General features: G+C 40.9%; 2 protein-coding genes across 2 annotated transcripts; both read left to right on the plus strand.

Moving 5' to 3' along the window:
* Window positions 1–670: 670 nt before the first annotated feature.
* ccdc28a (coiled-coil domain containing 28A) lies at window positions 671–8,683 on the plus strand. Its single transcript, XM_057857373.1, has 5 exons — window positions 671–1,273; window positions 2,410–2,591; window positions 5,810–5,964; window positions 6,673–6,695; window positions 6,798–8,683. Exons 1-5 carry the CDS (start codon window positions 1,068–1,070, stop codon window positions 6,850–6,852), a joined length of 621 nt encoding a protein of 206 aa, XP_057713356.1. The 5' UTR covers window positions 671–1,067; the 3' UTR covers window positions 6,853–8,683.
* A 1,987-nt stretch (window positions 8,684–10,670) lies between these two features.
* LOC130911798 (epithelial cell-transforming sequence 2 oncogene-like) lies at window positions 10,671–20,584 on the plus strand. Its single transcript, XM_057829339.1, has 21 exons — window positions 10,671–10,875; window positions 11,331–11,443; window positions 11,514–11,676; window positions 11,753–12,002; window positions 12,063–12,246; window positions 12,500–12,617; window positions 12,712–12,877; window positions 13,057–13,185; window positions 13,253–13,345; window positions 13,435–13,644; window positions 13,713–13,816; window positions 14,425–14,535; window positions 14,614–14,700; window positions 14,844–14,953; window positions 15,041–15,188; window positions 17,845–17,918; window positions 18,008–18,164; window positions 18,230–18,295; window positions 18,371–18,459; window positions 20,071–20,243; window positions 20,325–20,584. The coding sequence occupies exons 1-21, from the start codon at window positions 10,801–10,803 to the stop codon at window positions 20,447–20,449; spliced, it is 2,745 nt and encodes a 914-aa protein (XP_057685322.1). The 5' UTR covers window positions 10,671–10,800; the 3' UTR covers window positions 20,450–20,584.
* Window positions 20,585–21,636: the final 1,052 nt, after the last annotated feature.

A 21,636-nucleotide genomic window follows, 5' to 3' on the forward strand; every position in this document is an offset into this window, starting at 1 on the left:
AACGAAATGTGATGCCAATTTGCACTTTGGGTAGTAAAAGCTGTATTTGAACTACAGGTAACTTAGAATTAGCGGCATGAGGATGTGTGTAATTAAACGACTTGTCATCCATCTAAATCAAATGCATAATTCAAACAGCATCAGAAAGGAATGAACTGGCTCTCGTAACAGCATCCTACACTGCAATTATGTTACGCGCATCTCCTAATGGCTGTGAGGACTGAGTCTAAATGTGTTCATCTGTGGAATTTTAGCCATGGTTCACCTCTTTCAGTCTCTGTCACGCAACACAAACACACAAGCTCACAAAGGCGGGAACAGGGATCTAGAGGGACGTCAAGTGGACCGAGAAAATGCTCTAACAGTTCTCTTTGGCAACTTTTCCCAAAATACTGTGTTTCTTTTTCATGATTTTCAAAAGTGATTGTGCCTCTAAAATAAACAGAACACCTCATATGCCATTTAAACAAATTTACAAACACGTTTTTAAGTAGAAGACAGGTCATTCTAAATACAATAACAAGCAACATTTCAAATTGATATTTGGGATTTTATCGGATGCTCGTTTATCGACATCTTGCGGTTGCTGACTGTAACTACTTCAGTTTTATTTATTTATTTATTTATTTATTTATTTTTGTCAACACTCCTAACCAAAAGATGGCGGTAATGTAGAGTGAACGTTATGTGCATACGACATTTTAACACCAAAAGGAAAATGCAGCGTTTGCCGTTTGGCAACTTTGGCGTTGTCTTGATAGCTAGCTAGCCGTTTGACAAGACTAAAGCTTTCAATTTTATTTGTTTATTTTCCCGATTTGTTTTTACTTGCCAAGACATTCTGTCAGAGTTCCGGCGTTGACACTAGAGAATTATTTTGCATGTCGTCAGCGCTCTTCTCCCAAATAAGTAACATTAGTTGCTTGTACTCCTGATGTTGTAGGGATGTACTGTGATTATGTATATCGTTACGGTAGGTAAAATGGCTATAGTGTTGAGTACCCGAGTTTGATGTAGTGTGCGGTGCGCTCGAACCTGCTAACCGGGAAACACTGTAACCTGCCGCTATGGAGGAGCGAAAGCTGAAGAGAAAGAATCCCAGGACCCCCACAACCACGGCGGCGCAGGCGGGGGCGGCGGCTACAGTGATGACGGCGACGCCGACTCCCATAAACGGTTCTGGTCGCAAAAGCGGTTCCTCCACCGTGGGGAAGCATGTTGGCTACAGTCACGGTGTGGGGCCCCAGTCCAGCCAGAAGAGCAAAAATAGAAGGTAGCTGCAAGATTTGGGCAGAATTTACGATTTCATAATTTATTTCAGGGGTTTCAAAATCATTTCACGCCTAGATATTTACAGTTCTCCACAATTTCCACCTCATCCCCCTTGATCATCACTGGCCGCGGACACTGCCTGGATTTACCAAAGTTGTTTCGACAGCATTTTTTACCATCTAAGTCGTCATCTGGGCCAGGTTGAGCTGATGGAACTCCTGACTAGGGCTGCAGCTATCGAATATTTTAGTAATTGAGTATTCAACTGAAAATTCTATCGAGTAATCGGATAGAACTTTTTTTTTTTTTTTTTAATGTAAAGAGCAATTATAGATATACAAGAAAAAACGACATTTCACCTAATATTGAACCATATTCAGAGAATGTTTTTATTTTCGATGTACATTTTTGAAAATGGCTAACAATTGCATCTCAGATGTGACTAGATAAAGGGAAGAAAAATCACGGCTTTCACTCAAAAAGCTTCTAGTTCTTATAAAACGAAATCTTATTTCCTACCTAAAAATGTAATTATGCCTGATAACAAACATCACTTAAAAGTTTGTTTTTTTCCAATGTGTGTCAACTGTATTTCCATTTGTGTCAAGCTATTTTTAAGTTCTAGTTAATCAAGTTTTAAGTTAGTCTAAATTGTAAGCAGGGCTGCAACTATCGATTATTTAAGTAGTCAATTAATCGATTCACTACTTGGTTCGAATAATTGAGTAATCGGATAGGGAATATGAAAAATTCAAATACCTGAGCTGAGCCTTGAATAGTATTAAAAAAATAAATAAGGATCTATGTACAACAAAAGAACAATGGCTAACTCACATAGCAAAAGTCCACTAGCTTAAATGCTATAAAACTCTCTAACGTTTTTTTTGTTTGTTTGTTTTAACAATGCTCTTAACAATTGTTCAGATGCATATTACAGAAAAAAACTGCTAAATAAACCTATGAATTAAATTACGAATGCATTGAAAAAAACGAGCTCAAACAAAAACTTGGCTTATGTTGGTCTTAACATAGAGCAGATGGATTCAGCTATGTGAAATGAGGCAGACTAATTAACGACTAACGATTAATCGTTGCAGCACTACTCCTGACTTTAATTGCAGTTATATTTTCTTGCAGGGGAGTTCGTGAAAAATTGAAGTATCAAGTGGGCGCCGGTGTTCGCGCCAGCCCAAATCAAAATCAGGCAGCGCCCATCATCCAGCACTCTTTCTTGACGGATGTCTCTGACGTTAAGGAAATGGAAAATGGACTTCTAAGTCTACTGAACGACTTTCACTCAGGGAAGCTGCAGGCATTTGGTGAGTTGTCCTCAGGAGTTACACTGCATGACTTAAAGCAATTGTAATGTTTCAGTATATTTGACCTTCATGTGAAAGATCTTTGCTCAAAGAATGTAAAAGAAATCAAGAATTTCTTAGAAATGTTGATATCAGAGAAAATAATGTTCAAATACATAAAATGACACTCTCCTACAGACTGACATTTAGCACGAATTTGACGCTAAATGCTCACAATTTCCTTTGTGCTTGATGTATACAAACTGTCAGCCAGGATGTCAGAATGCCAGAGAAGGTAAAGGCTTTGGTTTGTGGCTGCATGAAGGGAACGTCTAATCCAGGGGTCCCCATCTGCCAGGCCGCGGACCTATACCGGTCCGAGGCGTATTTGCTACCGGGCTGCACAGAAATAATAATTTATTAACGACCGCATTCTGGCCGAATTAACCCTGTGCCCCTGCTTAACACACCAATATCCCTGTCTACTCTAGATATAATACTACAGGATAGATTAGAATGTCGTCATAGAAATCCATTGATTGGACTGCTAGCAGTACATCTTGTTTTGTGTATGTAATATATCTATGTGCGCTTCTCCTCGATAATAAAGTATTACCGTAATTTCCGGACTACAAGCCGCTACTTTTTTGTTTGCACTGTGACCGGTGGTTTAACTTTGTACGTTGTGTATGAATAGAGGTGGCGGACCCACGTCTTTGTGCATGAGTAGAATTGGCAGATCTGCATCATGGAGAACGCTAGAAAAAATTAAATTGGCCATCCGAGTTGTATGGGAAGTTTTGATGACTCGCGGCGAGAGATCGTTTGCCAAGACTCGCCTCATGCGAAGAGCAGCTATTGCACAGGTATGCCGGGTGAGCCTGGCAGCAGGGGTCGCGTTAACCGAATATTTTCCGTCGTTGACCGATTTTTTAAAACGGTGACGGAAAAAACTGAAGTCCATCCGTCATTTTGACCGGTTGCAATTCACACCCCAGACCACAGGGTGGCGAGTGAGCATATTAATTAGCTATTGTCTCTCTTGATGCATGACGTCGTTGGCCTTACTCTGAAAAATGTCAAGGCAACTGAGTGTCCGAAGTTTCTTCAAAAAGCCCCAAAACGACGATGGTGTTGATAAAAGAGGTGAAAAAACAGGGACTGCACAAGCGGGCACGCAATTCAAGTCCATGCGCACCAGGAGGAAAGTGTGAGACTACGTTCAGGCCACAGCAGGTGAACTGTTAATTTCATTGTTCCATATGCTACATATGGTAGGCTACCTACGTACTGGGGCCACAGTCAGCTGTTTTTGTCACTGCGGAGAAAAAGTTACATATTCATCTGCTTGATGTGTGATGGCACGGTGTGGATTCTCTGTTAAGCTTGTTCGGACAGAATATTAATTTAAAACGAATGAAAACGAAATACTATTGAATATGTTGAAGCGGTATGCAACGTTAAGAGTCTTGTTAGCTGTAGGCGCACTATCCTATTCCCCTCACTATCCACTTGAGGGGGCCTGCGCTTGTCAGTGAAGTTCCTTATTCTCGCTATATGATTATACAACTTTAACATTTGTTAATAATACGCTCTGTGTGTAGTATCATCCATCGCTTTTCCTTTTTAAGTGGGCACTTATAAGCGAACGCAAGAAGTAACAACGGGAACATTTTTAAACAGGCATTTCGACTCTTCGGCCAATCATATAGCGAGAGCGAGTGGATAGTGAGGGGACCGCGCGCGGTTCTTAAGTGTCTCTGTCACGTGACTGTCGTAGCCGGTAACGCGCTCGGCCAAATGGACACACAAGTACGGAAGATGAATTATGCCAAACAAAGGGTCACCACAATGTCATTATCATCATTTTAAAAATTTAAGTGACGGGTAAAAATAGATTATGACCGGATTTTTATGACCCTGTCAGTCAAAATGACAGACAACGAAAAAGTCTAGCGCAACCTCTGCCTGGCAGCGTGAAGCAATGTGAAAGAAGTCCGCCATCACCAACGGGTTTCGAGGGGCCAGTCTGCTGCGTGCCGAAGAGGACATTTGCCTCATTATGGGAGACATTGAAGGCGGCGGCAAACCAGCCCAATTTGTGCTGTACCGCCTTGCTGATGCTATGTAACTTCCGTGCCGCTGCTATATAACTGCCGTGTTTGCTGGCGCTGTTTGGAACGAAAAGTTAAGGTGTGTTATTAAAATTTTGAAAACTGTGTGTATTTCTTTGTCTATCTCATGTTATTAAGTGGGCACACGCGGCTTATAGCCAGGAGAGGCTTATGTATGTACAAAATGGTTTTTCCTTTAAAAATGTACTGGGTGAGGCTTGTAATCAGGGGCTCCCAATAGTCCAGAAATGACGGTACTAGGCCGCGGGCGCAGCACATTTGTTCCCGGAAATAATTAGCCCCCACACGAGTGAAGATGACTGGGAAACGGACGTCTTTGGAGATATTTTTTACGGCAAAAAGGGCACCTGACGAGCCAGAAGATGAGCCTACAACCTCGAAAGCCACAAACTGCGAAGGAGTGGATTCGTGACCCGTTTGTGAATAAACCGAGTGATTCGAGCATGTCTGTGCAACAGGAGGATCAGCTTGTAGGGATCGCAAATGACGGCGACCGTAAACGTACATTTGAGACAACAACTCTATCGAGGTTCTGGATTAAAGTCATTCCGGAATATCCTGACATCGCTACGAGAGCATTGAAAACCTTGCTACAATTTCCCAACATCGTATCTTTGTGAAGCGGGATTCTTAATTAATGCTTAATGACAACGCGAAGTCGTGTGCAGTTGTTGTGTGCAGCTAACATGGCAGGATGTATCTGGGGAGAACTTTTCTACATGTCCTTCCATGATCAAACGTAAGTTAATATTCCTTTCTTTAAAGAAAGTTTGTAGTGTTTACTTTGGAATCGCTGCATTGGCGGCCATGTTTAACGCTACGCGTATGCCAGAACCACATCGTTGCAATTTTTGATGGGTTGCAAAATTTGTCAGAACGTGAAAAAAGACCCAAATAACACCGGTCCGTGGTGCAAAAAAGGTTGGGGACCCCTGGTCTAATCTACAAATAAAAAAAATTGATATCACAATATTGGAATCAAGACTCCACTGCAGGGCCATGTGCGATTGGACCTGCTGTATAAATTTGACCTTAGTCCTTTTCACCAGAACAGCAAGTTAAAAACCAAAGTTTCCATATTCACGTATGTCCTGTCTGTCACAGGTAACGAGTGTTCCATCGGGCAGATGGAGCATGTGCGGGAAATGCAGGAGAAGCTAGCCAGCCTACACTTTGACCTATACGGTGAGGAAGAAGAGATGCAAGAGGACCAGAGGAAGACAGCCCGAGATACCAACATGGATAGGTTGCTTCTCAATGTAAGACAGTTCTGAACAAAAGTCCTGGACAACTTGGTGCATTGTAGGGGTGTTAGAGTTCACTTGGATGTATTGAACCATTTCGATTTTGCAATTTTGGTCTGGATCACTTGCGTACCAGTTCGGTTTTGTTTTATTCATTTTTTTGTCTCATAAAATTTATTGTTTGCACTGGCTCCGTGCAGAACCAAAATCCTCTGGAAGTTTACACACGGACGTCTTAAGTGTCAGACATTACAGCGGACAATAGAGGGCTCTGTTGCTTTAAACCCTCTAGAGTCCTATAATCACGCCGGCATGGTCAATCGCATGGCGTCTTTAAAGCGCTGTTAAAAAATCAACTATATGCCTTAAGTTTTTGTTTGGCACCGATAGACCACGGAAAAGAGGAGATATACTTACTTCTGTGTAGCATTATACCCCTGGTGCATTATAATTGTAAGGTCATTTATCTCAGTAAAAATGTTACATGTTAAAATGGTTCACAGTGTGGCTTAGCTTCAAGAGAATATGGTCATACTATTTATTACCACAGTGTAAGTCACAGTACTTGACACTTAGATGTTAAATGTGGAAACTGCGTAATTTTATTCCTTGTCTTATCTTTCTGCCTAAATTATAAAGCATCTTATAAAGCATCCGCTAGTTGGACATACAATATGTTCAAAGTTGTAAAAATGAAATCCTAATTATACTTTTTGATTTCAGCTGGAGGAGCTCAGTTCATCTATGTATCCTTGTTGGTGCCTGCTAGGCCTCATGCGCGAAATCTAAAATGTTTGAGTTAAAGGAAGCCATATGTTCTTGTTTTCTCCTTAAACCTGCCTTTCCAGCCAGAAACTGAATTTGACCGACAGCCAAGAGGTTCCGAAGGCTGGCAGCGTGTGACTGCTTCTCCCACACAGTAGCTGAAAAAATGCTGCCTGTTGTCTGTTGGATGCAAAAGCAAAGTTCGATGCACGTGTTGGCACGTGTGCTGCCAATCTAATATTAATAAAAGTTAAGATTCCTGTAGTTTAGGCACTAATATTTACCATTTTGTCGAACTGATCACAAACATTGATTTGATGTTTCAGTGTCCTCTAGAGAAAACTACTCTAACCAAAGTGATTTGAATTAACTTGACACTCTATTGCACTTTACCTTATCACACCAATCATTGTATAATCAGATTTATCAAAGTGTGGTTGTCATGTCTGATAATGAATGTTTTAACTACTTTCAGCATAAGATTACTGATAAATCATTCATGATAGTCCACATGTGTACATGTTTGTTCTCCATGTTTGACTGCAAGCAGTCCAGTAACCCAAATATTGACTTCACAACCATGCCTTAATTTCTTATGGGGTAATTCAATCTTCTTGTAATTAATACATATATTTATGGCGGAAAACACAGACAAGACTGAGAAAGCAGTTTCTGCTCTTGCTCTCCTCTGTAAAAGAAACTGCTGTATTTGAAGCCAAAACAACTGTTGTGTTTGATAGAACAACATGTCTGTATGCTGCCATAGCAGATTCATGGCGCATTGAGCCCGCAAACTATTTTTAATTTGTCCGTTTTACCCTGAAAACCCCCATTTCCAGACGTCGCGAAACCGCTTTTGTTTCAACCCGGCCATAAAACGAAGGTAATTTTTTTCATAATTTATTTTTAGCTTAGAATCATTAATGTCTCATATTTCGTTTAAAAAAAAAAACAACTTAAAAAAAACTATTCACTCACATATTTTAAACTTTTAAACAAATTATGTCACAATGGAAAAAAATGGCGTCTGTAAAAAATCACGGATATCTACCTCATAACTATCGCTTAATTGTATTTTTTTTTTTTTTTTTGTTACTGTCGCATTTTCTCCCATATGTTAGATGATAAATACCGTAATCGACCCAAACAAAAAAAATTGGGGAAAAATGTTTTTTTTAAGGGTAAATATGTGAAAAAGAAACTCTCGACCATTCCTTGAACTCTGCGATTTCTGCATCGCGACCCTTGTTAAATTACCATGTTTCACCCATAAAATCCAGCTGTGGCCATTCACAGCTGTGTCTTGACACTTAGTGATACATGCTACATGGAGTTTTTGGATTGAAACAAGGTAAGCACTCGATTATATCTCGTTAAAATCATGGCGTCTGTAATTCTGCTCTTGCGTGCTCTCGCCTCCAGATGGGGTTTTGCTGTTTAAACAACTTTTTTTTTTTTTTTTAATAATGCCCTCCTGTTCAAAATTTTCTTCCCCCACAAAATTGAGATTTGCATATCGGACAATTTTGGGGATCTCAGAGCGGAACTTCAAGTCACCTGAGAGTTTTCCGCCATATATATATCTTTTTTGCTTTAAATCAGGGGTGGGAAAACCGGTCCTCAAGGGCCGCAGTGGGTCCTGGTCTTTGTTCCAACTGATCCAGCACAGAGCTTTTAACCAATGAGGTTTCAATGGAAGCAAGAAGCATCTGACTGCAATCAACTGATTGGACTTATAACACACCAGATTGGTGAAAAGGTGTCCTCTTGATGGGTTGCAGCAAAAACCTGCACCCACAGTGGCCCTTTGTGGAATAGTTTGCCCACCCCTGCTTTAAATGAATTAGCTTCACCTGCAAATCAAGAATTACTTGCTGCTTTGACTTTCAATGTAGGAGATGACTTCTCTTTACAGCTTGAACTGTTTAAACATATGTCTGTTGATGTTTTTAATAAATCAATGTGCTCACAATCACAGAGTTGTCTGTGTACATGTTTCTTGTGATTGGATAGCAACAAGTTACGGGTGTACCCTGCCTATAGTTAGCTGGGGTAGGCTCCAGCACCACCACAACCCTCCTTGAGGATAAAGAGGCACAGAAGATAAATGAATGACAAGCTCTTGCAAACATTCCTCAAAAACATGCTGCAGCTTTTCAGTATGTGCAGGACAAAGCAGACATTTTAAATGCTCTTCTACAAGGTAGCAAACAATACAACCCCTAACAAAAAGTATGGAATCACCAGTCTCGGACGAGCACTCATCAATTATCATGTAGAACAAACTCTGATAAAAAGCTTGAAAAAGTAATGAATTAGTTCAAAGGTTCATCTCTTTAGCATTCAGAAACACTAAAATAAATGAATAAAAACATTGTGGTGGTCAGTAAATGTTACTTTTATAGAGCAAGTGCAGGGAAATATATATGAAATCACTCCATTCTGAGGAAAAATATATGGAATCAGGAGAAACAAAGAATTTACTGCCAACTCTCTGATTGCAGTTGCCAGATCATCCTTGCAGGTCGGAGCCTTGCTGTGGACTTCTTGTGGATTTTTTTCTATTTCTACCACAGGTTTTCAATAGGGTTGAGATCTGAGCTATTTGCAGTCCATGAATGACTGGATGAGGCTTTCTCCAAGGAATGCTTTAACAGTTTTAGCTCTGTGGCATGATGCATTGTCATCTTGGAAAATGACAAACATATTTTGAATTGAAGGGATGAGAAAGCAGTTGAAAATTTCAATGTAAGCGTGTGCATTTATTGAAGATTTAACCACCGCCATCTCCCTAGTGCCTTTGCCTGACATGCAGCCCCATATCATCAAGGACTGAGGGAATTTTGATGTTTTCTTCAGGCAGTCATCTTTGTAAATCTTAATGGAACAGCACCAAACAAAAGTTCCAGCATCATCACCTTGTCAAGAGTCAAGAATGTGCATTTGCCAAGGTGATGATGTTGGAACTTTCGTCCAAAAGTTCCAGCAATTCATCACTTTGTCAAGAGTCAAGAATCTGCATTGGACAAGGTGATGATGCTGGAACTTTTGTTTGGTGCTGTTCCAGTGAGATTTACAAAGATGACTGCCTAAAGAAAACATCAAAATTCCCTCAGTCCTTGATAATATCGGGCTGCATGTCAGGCAAAGGCACTGGGGGAGATGGCTGTGGTTAAATCTTCAATAAATGCACAAGTTTACATTGAAATTTTAGACAGCTTTTTTCTCCCTTCAGTTGAAAAAAATGTCATTTTCCAAGATGACAATGCATCATGCCACAGAACTAAATCTGTTAAAGCATTCCTTCGAGAACGCCTCATCTAGTCAATGTCATGGCCTGCAAATAGCCCAGATCTCAACCCTATTGAAAACCTGTGGTGAAAATAGAAAAAATGGTCCACAGCAAGGCTCCGACCTGCAAGGATAATCTGGTGACTGCAATCAAAGAGAGTTGGCACCAAATTGATGAATAATAGGCATCAAGTCCATGCCTCAGAGACTGCAAGCTGTCATAAAAGCGGAGGTGGTGCTACTTAATACTAAAGATGTGTTTTGATTGTTATTTCTTTGTTTTGTTATTTTCTCATGATTCCATTTGCTGCTGGATATGTTGTATTGGTATTGCTAGTTTAATGCTGGATTTCTTGGAGGGGGCTTACGCGTATATCCTGTAACTTGCCTTTTTCCCCCCCAGTTTAAAGCACATGGCTTGCATCGATGAAGGTTTGTTAACAATTACTTGAAGTGCATCATTTTTTTAGATTGTCATGAGACATTCACGTAGCTCCATCTTGTGCCTGTAACACGAAACTACACCATGGAGGACTGAAAAAACAAGAGCCCCGACTACACACGAAGTCCATCATATGAAAAGACCAATGGAGATTGGTGGAGCGAACGACTCTTTGATGGACTTTATATTCAAATGATTTGAGGAAGCTGCCCACAGGAGGCGCCGTATCCAAAGGAATGTGTTGATCCGTATCCATGGTGACGAACCGGGTGATTCATTGTTTGAAAGTGCTGACCAGTATTGTAATCGAATGTTAAGTCAGGGATCAACACCGTTTCTTATAGCACTCATCCATGGAGAAAAAACTAAACTCAAGTGCTCAGTTCAGCAGTTGGACTCCCTTGAACAACAGCCCGCAGAACATGCAGGTGAGGACACCAGAATACGATCAGCCATTGAGCGAATCGATTTTTTTTTTTTTTTTTTTTTTTTTTTTTTTCTTGGGATGTAGCTGAAACTACGCGTTTCTCAACAGAAAGCGTCTGACCTCTGTAATTGCAAACAAAGGCTTCAGCACTAAATATTAGCGCTGATTTTCTCAGGGGTACAAATATTTATGAAACCCAATAGATTACAAAGAAATTATTGATAAATCATTCGATGTGAGTTTAGGATTTTTTTTTAGATTATGTCTCTATAAGTGGAAATGCATCTATGAAGTTTCAGACCTCTACCTATTTTCTAAGTAGGTGAATTTAAAAAATCACAAGGGGTGCAAATACTTACGCTCCTAACTTTATATCATATACTATATCATATATTATTTACATTTATTAGGTTGCATTATTGTGCAGTTGTAATAATACAGTTTGTTCCCCTTCAGCTATTTGAAGAGAGGACAAATTTAGTGCTGCGCTGGTTTGATCTGTGGACTGACCGACAGCGAAAACACATGCTACATACTGTGCTCACACGTTGCACCAAGCCTCAGCTAAGGTAATCCCGCCACCCCCAATGTAAATGTACACCTAAGAGATCTATTCACCAAAATTCTGTACCCAAACAGATACTGTAGAAATCTGCTGACTGAAAAGCTTCCAATGACCCAAGTGGATTTCACAGCAATGCTTCCCCGCTTCCTGTCACTTTATATCATGTCTTTCTTGCGCCCTCTGGACCTTTTCTCTGCTGCCCAAGTCAGCTGGCACTGGAGGGTTTTGTCTGAACAGGTGAGGCAGTCTTGGTCAGGCCAACAATCACGTTCGACTTGTAAGTTTCATACTTGTGGCTTCAAATAAATCTCAGGACTGTCTCTGGGCTGGGCGCTGTATGCGTCAAGGTTGGTTTCTTCCATACACACCTGGAGAAAAGGAGTTTGGAGCTTGGAAGAAACAATTCCTTTCCTGTGTCAAGACACTGGGTAAAGTTACACGTTGTGAGGCAGCGCAACAGCACTGGGAAATCAACCAACCATATGATGAAGAGGAGAAAGAGGAGAGACTAAAAGAGAACTTAACAAGGCAGATGATCAGAGCAAAGATTCAAGAGGAGAAGAGTGAGTATAGTAAAAACGTTTTAGTGTTAAAAATGCAGCACATGCTGTTTCTATCTGCAGGATTAGCACTGACAACGAGGAAAGTGTGGGGCAGCAGGACAAAGTTAGTGGTATCTGGAGTTGGTAATATTGAGAACCAAGCAAACATTGGGACGATTTGCAAGACCTCTGGATCTCCTGACCTGAGTCAGAGCACAAGCAGCAGCCTAACCTTGGAGAAAAACATGGGGCGCAGCTGTAGCAGGTCAGAATTGGATCTAACAACATTCTGGAATCATATTGTATACTTTTCAACATAAAAGAGGTTTTTTTTACATAAATCTGATGGGTACTTGTCATTTATATGAATTACTGTACCGTAAAAGGGCTACTTCATGAATTCAAAGCAGCAAGATGCCTTAGTGGACAGTTCAGACTTTGTGAAATCCGGTTCCAGTGTCATTCCTCGATATTGTAATTTATTAATCTAAGATGCTGTTTGAACTATTTTTGAGCAGAGCTAGTGGGCAACTGTTCCATTACGTCTCCAGAGATAGAGCAATACAATCAACTTGCACCTACACCCATCCTGCAACCTGTCTGCTGTTGGTCTCCAATCGAATTCCTGCATACGAGGTGATTCATCAGCTTTAAGAAGAATGGGTCGACCTGTGGAAAGGGAGAGTACATTCTAGCATTCACCATTGCTTTCTGCTTGTGTGCCACATAGCTGGTGCTGAGCGGCGCTAAGGCAGATGTGATTGTGGTTCTCTATGACCATCAAGGGACGCACTCAGCACTATTAGCCCAGGTGGAGGGTGCTATTTCTGGGCGCACATTTCAAAGGCTCGGCCTGTTAGCACCAGGAGGAACAGAGGAAATCCATCTATTTCACAGTGAGAATTCATACTTGTTCTTTATATTTAACAAAAAAAAAAAAAAAAAAACAGACAAGATCCGGTTTATATCACACACATAACAAGACCTGTCTCATACAGTCTTTTGATCTTGAGTTGTACAATTATAATCTTAATCTTGTGTTCGGTCTTTTTTTCATCCATATGATTTCCTACAGACTGCTGCTTATCAGATAGAACCCTACTTTCCACAGAGCACAGAGATTTCTGGGAAAAACTTTCTTGCCTGGTGGCCCCAGCTGAGCAAGGCGGTGGGATTGACATTTTTTCTCCATGTGCAGCATCGGGTGAGTGTTCTCCATTCTTACTGTGTTTAAAAAGAAGCTCTGTTCCTCACCCACTCATCTTTCTCAGCCTTCGGGGTGGCGCTCCTGCAGAAACTGGCCGCTCTTACAGGTCTAAAGGTTTGGGCACCTATGGGTCTTGCCACTGGAAGTTTTCAAAATAGTGAGTCCTTTTACCTCATTCTTACTTATATTCCATGAAATATGTCATTCAATATGAGCATAACCAAAGTTTTTATTACCCATCTGAAGTCCTTAGTGAATGGTCTGATGGTAGTATCAGTCCTATTGGGTTCTCCGAACCAAAACCGGGAGGCCAGGCACTCCGTTACATTAGTGAACCAGTCCTGCATGGCTGGTGCAGACATGCTGAGTGGATGGAGGAAGCTCTGGGAGAGATGAAAAGCTGTCTAGAACACCAGCTTCAGCAAGTTGGCCTTCAAGCCCGAGGCAGAGCTCTGGGTGGGTGTCAAATTTTTTGAAGACATGTATGAATACTCTGCATCTTTTAAACTCTGCTGATTTTACAGGCTATTTTTTGTGGGAGAAAATCTGTCTTGAGGATCTGTGTTTGTCTGAAGACCTAAGCATGGCGCTCACTGAGGGACTAACTGTTCTCAGCAAACAGGAAGAGGTAAATCTGATGCGACAAAAGCCAGGTTGGTTTTGACTAGTCATGATTACTTCACAGGATAAGGAGAGAAGGCTTTACAATATTTTATCTTTTAAAATTATCAAAATGTGTAAGGTGAGAAGCTCGGTCATCCGGGAGGGACTCAGGGTCAAGCCGCTACTCCTCCGCGTTGAGAGGAGCCGGCTGAGGTGGCTCGGGCATCTGGTTCGGATGCCTCCTGGACACCTCCCTGGAGAGGTGTTCCGGGCATGTCCCACCGGTGGGAGCCCCCGGGGACGACCCAGGACACGCTGGAGAGACTATGTCTCTCGGCAGGCCTGGGAACGTCTTGGGATCTTGCCAGAGGAACTGGTTGACTTGGTTGGGGAGAGGGAAGTATGGGCTTCCTGCTAAAGCTGCTCTCCCAATGACCTGACTCCAGATTAAGTGGATGGATGGAAAATGTGCTCCACTTTCACATTTACCAAAGCTATTCATTCAGAAAAAAAGCATGAGGAACAGGTGGCTCTACCTCTTTCTCAAACTGGGGAAAAATGTTACACGACTTGTCGATGCTAGGATCTGAATGTCATTATGGTGTCGTATAACTGATAACTCGATATCTTCAGACGAGACCACTTGAATTTCTTGCTAACTTCCTGATGAAATGGAGTGATGAAAGGAAGGCCACAAAGGAAAATCAAGTATCCAATGTCTCTCTACTGTCTGGAAGCCCTCAGGTGTGCTTAGCTCTATAAATGTTATCACCCAATGTAGAACATCAACATGTTTTCATCTTTGCTCGCAACTGTTTCCAGACGCAGCTGGACTGGAGAGGGGCCATCGTCAGAGAGCTGCAACACAGCGAGTTTTTGTATATCAGCAGACTGAGCGGTCTTATGAAGGTCTATCCTCTTGACAATTATGGATAAGAGGATCACTTTGACTCTCATTTATGTATTATGACCATAAATTACATCATTATTGGACAGTGTGTGACAAGTTATACTACGCGGTGGCAGTGATGATTTCCTCTGACCTTCTAAAGGCATATCAAGAACCTCTCACAGCAGCCCTCAACTCCAACAGAGAAATTCTCAGCTTTGCTGACATTAATGTAGTTCTGAGCCCTGTTTCACAAATACTGGACCTCAACAGGTAAAAACGATTTATAAACCACACAACTCAGCTTTCTTGATCTGTTTCTGTCTCTGTGCACATTTCCCACATGTATGTTTGTGACAGGGGGTTCAAGGCAGATTTAGATGCCAGACTGCAGCAGTGGGGTGCGGAGCAGTGTGTTGGCGATGTGTGCTTAAAACTGTGTAGGCACCTCAGAGTATACACAAACTACCTCAACAACTACACAACTGCGCTAAGTACCATCGACAAGGTGACCACTTTGAATGCTTGCACACTCTATTGAGATGTAACAGACTTATAACATTCTAGCTACAGTAGGGTGACCATATTTTGATTTCCAAAAAAGAGGACACTCGGCCCGGCCTCGAGGTACTCGAAGATCACTCAAAGATGCCTATAGCACCCATTTTTTACTCAATTGGTTACTCAGCAGGCTTTATTCTTCCTAAAAAAAAATAATCAAACAATAAAAAAAAATAAAAAAAACGAATAATGATTAAAAAAAATAATGTAATGCAGACCCATGGAAATGTAGTCCAATCAATACACACACACAGTAGGCCATGTGCCAACACGGCATTTTTTAAAATTACTATCACGACAATTGTCGTTGACAAATTGTTATTCCCACTCAATTTTTATTCTCATTCAATGTTCTAGATTGTACGCAAACAATAACCGAAATAAACTGACAAGCTATTCAACCAGCATGTTTCCAAACGCAAGCAGTTCAAAACTACAATGCCCATAATGCCTAGCGCAGCTGAGCTCACTGATTGCTACCCTATTAGCGAGTACGGGAGCCGAGGCAAAATCAGACTTTGCTATAAAAGTTTACTATCATTGCCAGCGCAAAGATGCGACAACAAACGGGATTTTACAGTTTACACCAGTGCAAATCTCCGACAGAAGTCAACAGTGGTATTATATACAGTGCCCTCCATAATTATTGGCACCCCTGAAAAAGATGTGTTTTTTAGTTTCTAATATTTTTTTTTAATTCAAATAATATGGGATCTTAATGGAAAAAAAGAGAAAAATTCAACCTTCAATGCAAGTGCATTCATTCAGTGGGGAAAAAATCCCACATAAAGAAAAAATGATTTGACATCAAATAATGTGTGTCACAATTATTAGTACCCCTGGTGTTAATACTTTGTACAACCCTCTTTTGCTAGCAAAACAAGGTCTGGGGACTGAGATGGCCATGGGAGGAGCTTGATTTTGTGTCGGTGAACCATTTCTGTGTAGATTTGGCCATATGTTTAGGGTCATTGTCTTGCTGAAAGACCCAGTGACGACCCATCTTCAGCTTTCGGGCAGAGGGCAACAGATTTGGATTTAAAATGTCCTGGTATTTCAAAGCATTCATGATGCCATGCACCCTTTTCATCTGACCAAAGCACACAGTCCCAGTTGAAGCCTGGGACTGTGTGTATTTTTGTGTGAGACCAAGATTGAGCTTTTAGGCAACAAACTAAGTGGGTCTGGCGTGCCACGAAAGATGCGCATGCTGAAAAGCACCTCATACCCACTGTGAAGTATGGCGGTGGGTCAGTGATGCTGTGGGGCTGTTTCACTTCCAAAGGCCCTGAGAACCTTGTTAGGGTGCATGGCATCATGAATGCTTTGAAATACCAGGACATTTTAAATCAAAATCTGTTGCCCTCTGCCCAAAAGCTGAAGATGGGTCGTCACTGGGTCTTTCAGCAAGACAATGACCCTAAACATATGGCCAAATCTACACAGAAATGGTTCACCAGACACAAAATCAAGCTCCTCCCATGGCCATCTCAGTCCCCAGACCTTGTTTTGTTGGCAAAAGGGGATTGTACAAAGTATAAACACCAGGGATGCTAATAATTGTGACACACATTATTTGACGTCAAATATTATTTTCTTTATGTGGGATTTTTCCCCACTGAATGAATGCTCTTGTATCGAAGGTTGGATTTTTCTCTTTCTTTCCATTAAGGTCCCATATTATTTGAATTTAAAAAAAAAAAAAATAGAAGCTAAAAAACACATCTTTTTCAGGGGTGCCAATAATTATGGAGGGCACTGTATGTATTTATGATTAAAAAAAAAAAAAAACCTCATAAGAAACACAGCTATTTAGCTATACTAGCATTCAACCACTAACTCACGCAGAACAGTTACAAGACTCATACAGTATACTGCATCTCTGTGTACACATTTGACCCTATATACAACAGAAGACACGTGATCGACATTAACAGAAGATAAACTTACAGAAAGATGTATGGAGCCAAGTCTTTTAGAACTCCTTATTGAACTCCTTACTCCTTATTGAACTCCTTACTGTAGTCTGATCTCTCGCCAAACTGTCAGTAGATGGTGGTAATTCCCCATGAAACAAAGGGTAAACTGCCAACAAAAAAGAAGATCTACTCCTTCTCCCGCCCCTACTAGTAGGAGCCACGTCAACGCAGGCAGGTGCTGCCCCCTGGCGGCCGGAAGGATTCTCTTCAAGTTGGTCCCGTGAAAAATAATAAAATACCGGGCATTTTCATGAATTTATTAAACTCGGCCGGACACTCCGGAGGGCACATAATAAGAGGACTTGTCCGGGCAAAAGAGGACGTTTGGTCACCTTAAGCTACAGTAAATTGAAATTTAGCATGCAGACAGCTATGTATCTTGACTGTCTTGTGTAGCTAAATGGGGAAGCTGGAATGTTAGAAATAGCTCAGTGTGGCGTCATGCAGTTCTGTATGACTAATTGCAACAACAATGAATAAACAGTGTAAAATGAAAAAAAAAACTTTATGGCAGTGATATAATCTTAGCTCTCTTCACTTGTACAAATGATTATACTGGTACTCTGTTATCTCTTGAGTTGTCATCGCAACAATCTTTCATTTCTAATATTGTTTACCTGTCAGTGCAGGGAAACAAAGCCATTATTTCGAGCGTTCCTGAAGAGAACTGACAGAACTCTGGCAACACATATGCTGTGGTAAACTTTGTGCTCTGTGAATGTGATGTTGACACACATTATTCTATGTGTACATGGCTTTGTGTTTATGTGTGCGTCTGCTCTCATAGTTTACAAGAGCTATTGCTGTGTCCAGTGTGGAGAATCCATGAGTACACAACTCTGCTCCAAGCATTGATGCTGCATACACACGCTAGTCACCCTGATTACACACACCTCTCTTCTGCTCTCACCACATTGCAGCAATACACACAGTTCATCAAAAAGGTAGAATAACACATTCCTGAACATGTCCTGAAAAATAATTAAATTACTTAAATTTCCCTTTTTAGCTGAAGCGCAACTGTGAAAGAGACCGACTTTTGGAGGAAACCCAGCAGATGATCCAAGGCTGTCCGGTAATTCTACACCTTTTGTCTTTTGCCAAATTTTGTACACATAAGCAGTCTATAAGTTTGTGTGTCTGCGTCCAGAGGCTCAGAGAAGGAAACCGTCAGCTGATAACCAGCCAGGATGCTGCCTTGCTAAACTGCTCCAATGATCACGTATCAGAGTCTCTCAGGTGGGGATGAAATAATGAGTTCCAAACAGTTTGCATTGCTTCACAAATTCTGTTAATGCACTTTTAAAATTGGATTGTGAATGCATGTAGGAGAGGGGTGTTGTTGACATTTGAAGCCTGAAGTCCATTTCATAGCTATCCCATGCCGCACACACATGCATACGTACGGCACGTACGTTTTGGTTTGTATCTTAGTTTTTTGTTACTTTAAGTGTTCTTTTTAATCCGTGCTTTTGTCCATGGGTGTTTTGAAAGGCACTTTGAAATAAAATATATTATTTGCTGTATAAATACATGTGCTGTCAAAGTTAGCGCGTTAACGGGCGGTTATTAATTTTTTAAATTAATCACGTTAGAATATTTGACGCATTTAGCGCATGTGCGGAATGACCCTCTCATGCATTGCCTCAAACAGATTACAATGACGCTGTTTTTTTGCACATTGAGAGCTAAGAAGCAGAGAAAGGCGAGTGATCACAGGCGTTCATTGGACCGCGCCGTTTATTGGCATAAGCTTCGGTAACTCCTTCACAACAAACATAAGTATCATTTAGTGTCATTTATTTATATTGTTCATTTATTCATATCTCTCAACAAAAATAATGTTCACAAAAAGAAAAACGCTTCAATTGTTTAGCTCAACGAATACACTGGATGGCAATATTTAGTCACTATATAATATACAAACAATATACAAACTATCAGTGGTCTCGTACTTTGAGAAGCCAGCACTCAAATGACCGTGAAGTACAATGGAAACGGGGAACTACGGCGTCAGTCGAGGTACAAAACAAACTCATTGGCTTATTTCTAAGTAATTTAAAACTCGCCATTGACACCTTGTGGTGTATTTCAATCACTACCTTACGAAGTAAAAAACACGGTGGAAGAACGGCAGGGAAACCATGTGACGTCACCACTCGGCGACGTCAACAATGGCGAGCTGCTAATTTATTTTTTGATTGAAAATTTTACAAATTTTATTTAAACGAAATTATCAAGAGGGGTTTTAATATAAAATTACTATAACTTGTACTAACATTTATCTTTTAAGAACTACAGTTCTTTCTAGCTGTGGATCCCTTTAACAGAAAGAATGTTAATAATTTTAATGCCATCTTGTGGATTTATTGTTATAATAAACAAATACAGTACTTATGAACAGTATGTTGAATGTATATATCCGTCTTGTGTCTTATCTTTTCATTCCAACAATAATTTACAGAAAAATATGGCATATTTTAGAGATTGTTTGAATTGCAATTAATTATGATTAATTCATTTTTAAGATGTGATTAACTGGATTAAAAATTTTAATCGTTTGACAGCCCTAAAAAATTCAAAAGAGTGCAGTTCTAGATACAGCTCAGATACTGCGCAGAACCCTCAAAATCCCAGGCCTCTGATAGAGGAACTGAGCTTGGATAAAGCATTAGGTTAGATTAGTATCGTGAACAATAGAAAATTGACCAATCCATGACATGCTTTCCATCCAACAGTGATAAAAAGTCATGATTTGTGACTATTTGCTCTACTCTCTGTTGTTGGAAGAACAAAGTAGATGTTTATGTTGCGTTTTAAATCAATAATGTGTGGATCGTGTTTTATTAGGATCTACGAGCATGTGGCAGATGTCAGCCTCTTCCTGTTCACGGATATTTTGGTGTTGACGCTGAAGCAAAAGCAGCACGCACCTTTCACAGTGGTGCACAGGAGCACACACACTTTCCTTGCCTCTGTGGCGCTCGCCAATCTGACTCTGAGGAAGATCACATACTCACGCTGTAAGCTATTTCACACAGACAAAATGTTCATGCACTTATTTCTGCTGCTCTCCTTTGCTAAATGTCTTCATATATCTTTAGATGTAAAGTATGCCTTCATTCTGGAAGGTCCCTCTTGTCCATGGATTTGTGGCACAGAACGAGAAGAGGAGATGGAACACTTTCTGTGCGTGTTGAGCAGTGCCATGAAAACAACTTTGACATAGAAGTTATCCAAGTTGGGCTTGCAGTACAGAAAAATGTGATGCATCTTGATTACTTTAACATATGATGGTATCGTCTTCAGTGCATCTGGGAGGCTTTTTGTTATCTTTCAGATATACACTGGGGCAAATAAGTATTTAGTCAACCACCAATTGTGCAAGTTCTCCTACTTGAAAAGATTAGAGAGGCCTGTAATTGTCAACATGGGTAAACCTCAACCATGAAAGACAGAAAGTGGGGAAAAAAACCTGAAAATCACACTGTTTGATTTTAAAAGAGCTTATTTCCAAATTACAGTGGAAAATAAGTATTTGGTCACCTACAAACAAGCAAGATTTCTGGCTGTCAAAGAGGTCTAACTTCTTGTAGCAAGGTCTAACGAGGCTCCACTCGTTACCTGTATTAATGGCACCTGTTTTAACTCATTATCGGTATTAAAGACATCTGTCCACAAGCTCAGTCAGTCACACTCCAAACTCCACTATGGCCAAGACCAAAGAGCTGTCGAAGGACACCAGAGACAAAATTGTAGACTTGCACCAGGCTAGGAAGACTGAATCTGCAATAGGTAAAACGCTTGGTGTAAAGAAATCAACTGTGGGAGCAATTATTAGAAAATGGAAGACATATAAGACCACTGATAATCTCCCTCGATCTGGGGCTCCATGCAAGATCTCACCCCGTGGCGTCAAAATGATAACAAGAACGGTGAGCACAAATCCCAGAACCACACAGGGGGACCTAGTGAATGACCTACAGAGAGCTGGGACCACAGTAACAAAGGCTACTATCAGTAACACAATGCACTGCCAGGGACTCAAATCCTGCATTGCCAGACGTGTCCCCCTGCTGAAGTCAGTACACGTCCAGGCCCGCCTGTTGTTCGCTAGAGAGCATTTGGATGATCCAGAAGAGGACTGAGAGAATGTGTTATGGTCAGATGAAACCAAAATAGAACTTTTTGGTAGAAACACAGGTTCTCGTGTTTGAAGGAAAAAGAATAGTGAATTGCATCCGAAGAACACCATTCCCACTGTGAGGCATGGGGGTGGAAACATCATGCCTTGGGGCTGTTTTTCTGCAAAGGGACCAGGACGACTGATCTGTGTAAAGGAAAGAATGAATGGGACCATGTATCGAGAGATTTTGAGTGAAAATCTCCTTCCATCAGCAAGGACAATGCAGATGA

This window comes from Corythoichthys intestinalis, chromosome 2 (assembly GCF_030265065.1).
Source record: "Corythoichthys intestinalis isolate RoL2023-P3 chromosome 2, ASM3026506v1, whole genome shotgun sequence".
NCBI lineage: Eukaryota > Metazoa > Chordata > Actinopteri > Syngnathiformes > Syngnathidae > Corythoichthys > Corythoichthys intestinalis.

What these genes read in the sequence shown, in the direction of transcription:
- ccdc28a (XM_057857373.1), top strand. Translation starts at nt 1,068, where the DNA reads ATGGAGGAGCGAAAGCTGAAGAGAAAGAATCCCAGGACCCCCACAACC. An exon ending in CAGAAGAGCAAAAATAGAAG is followed by an intron (nt 1,274 to 2,409) that starts GTAGCTGCAAGA and finishes ATTTTCTTGCAG; the next exon opens with GGGAGTTCGTGAAAAATTGA. An exon ending in TGGATAGGTTGCTTCTCAAT is followed by an intron (nt 5,965 to 6,672) that starts GTAAGACAGTTC and finishes TTTTGATTTCAG; the next exon opens with CTGGAGGAGCTCAGTTCATC.
- LOC130911798 (XM_057829339.1), top strand. Translation starts at nt 10,801, where the DNA reads ATGGAGAAAAAACTAAACTCAAGTGCTCAGTTCAGCAGTTGGACTCCC. An exon ending in TTCTCCATGTGCAGCATCGG is followed by an intron (nt 13,186 to 13,252) that starts GTGAGTGTTCTC and finishes CATCTTTCTCAG; the next exon opens with CCTTCGGGGTGGCGCTCCTG. An exon ending in CAAATACTGGACCTCAACAG is followed by an intron (nt 14,954 to 15,040) that starts GTAAAAACGATT and finishes TGTTTGTGACAG; the next exon opens with GGGGTTCAAGGCAGATTTAG.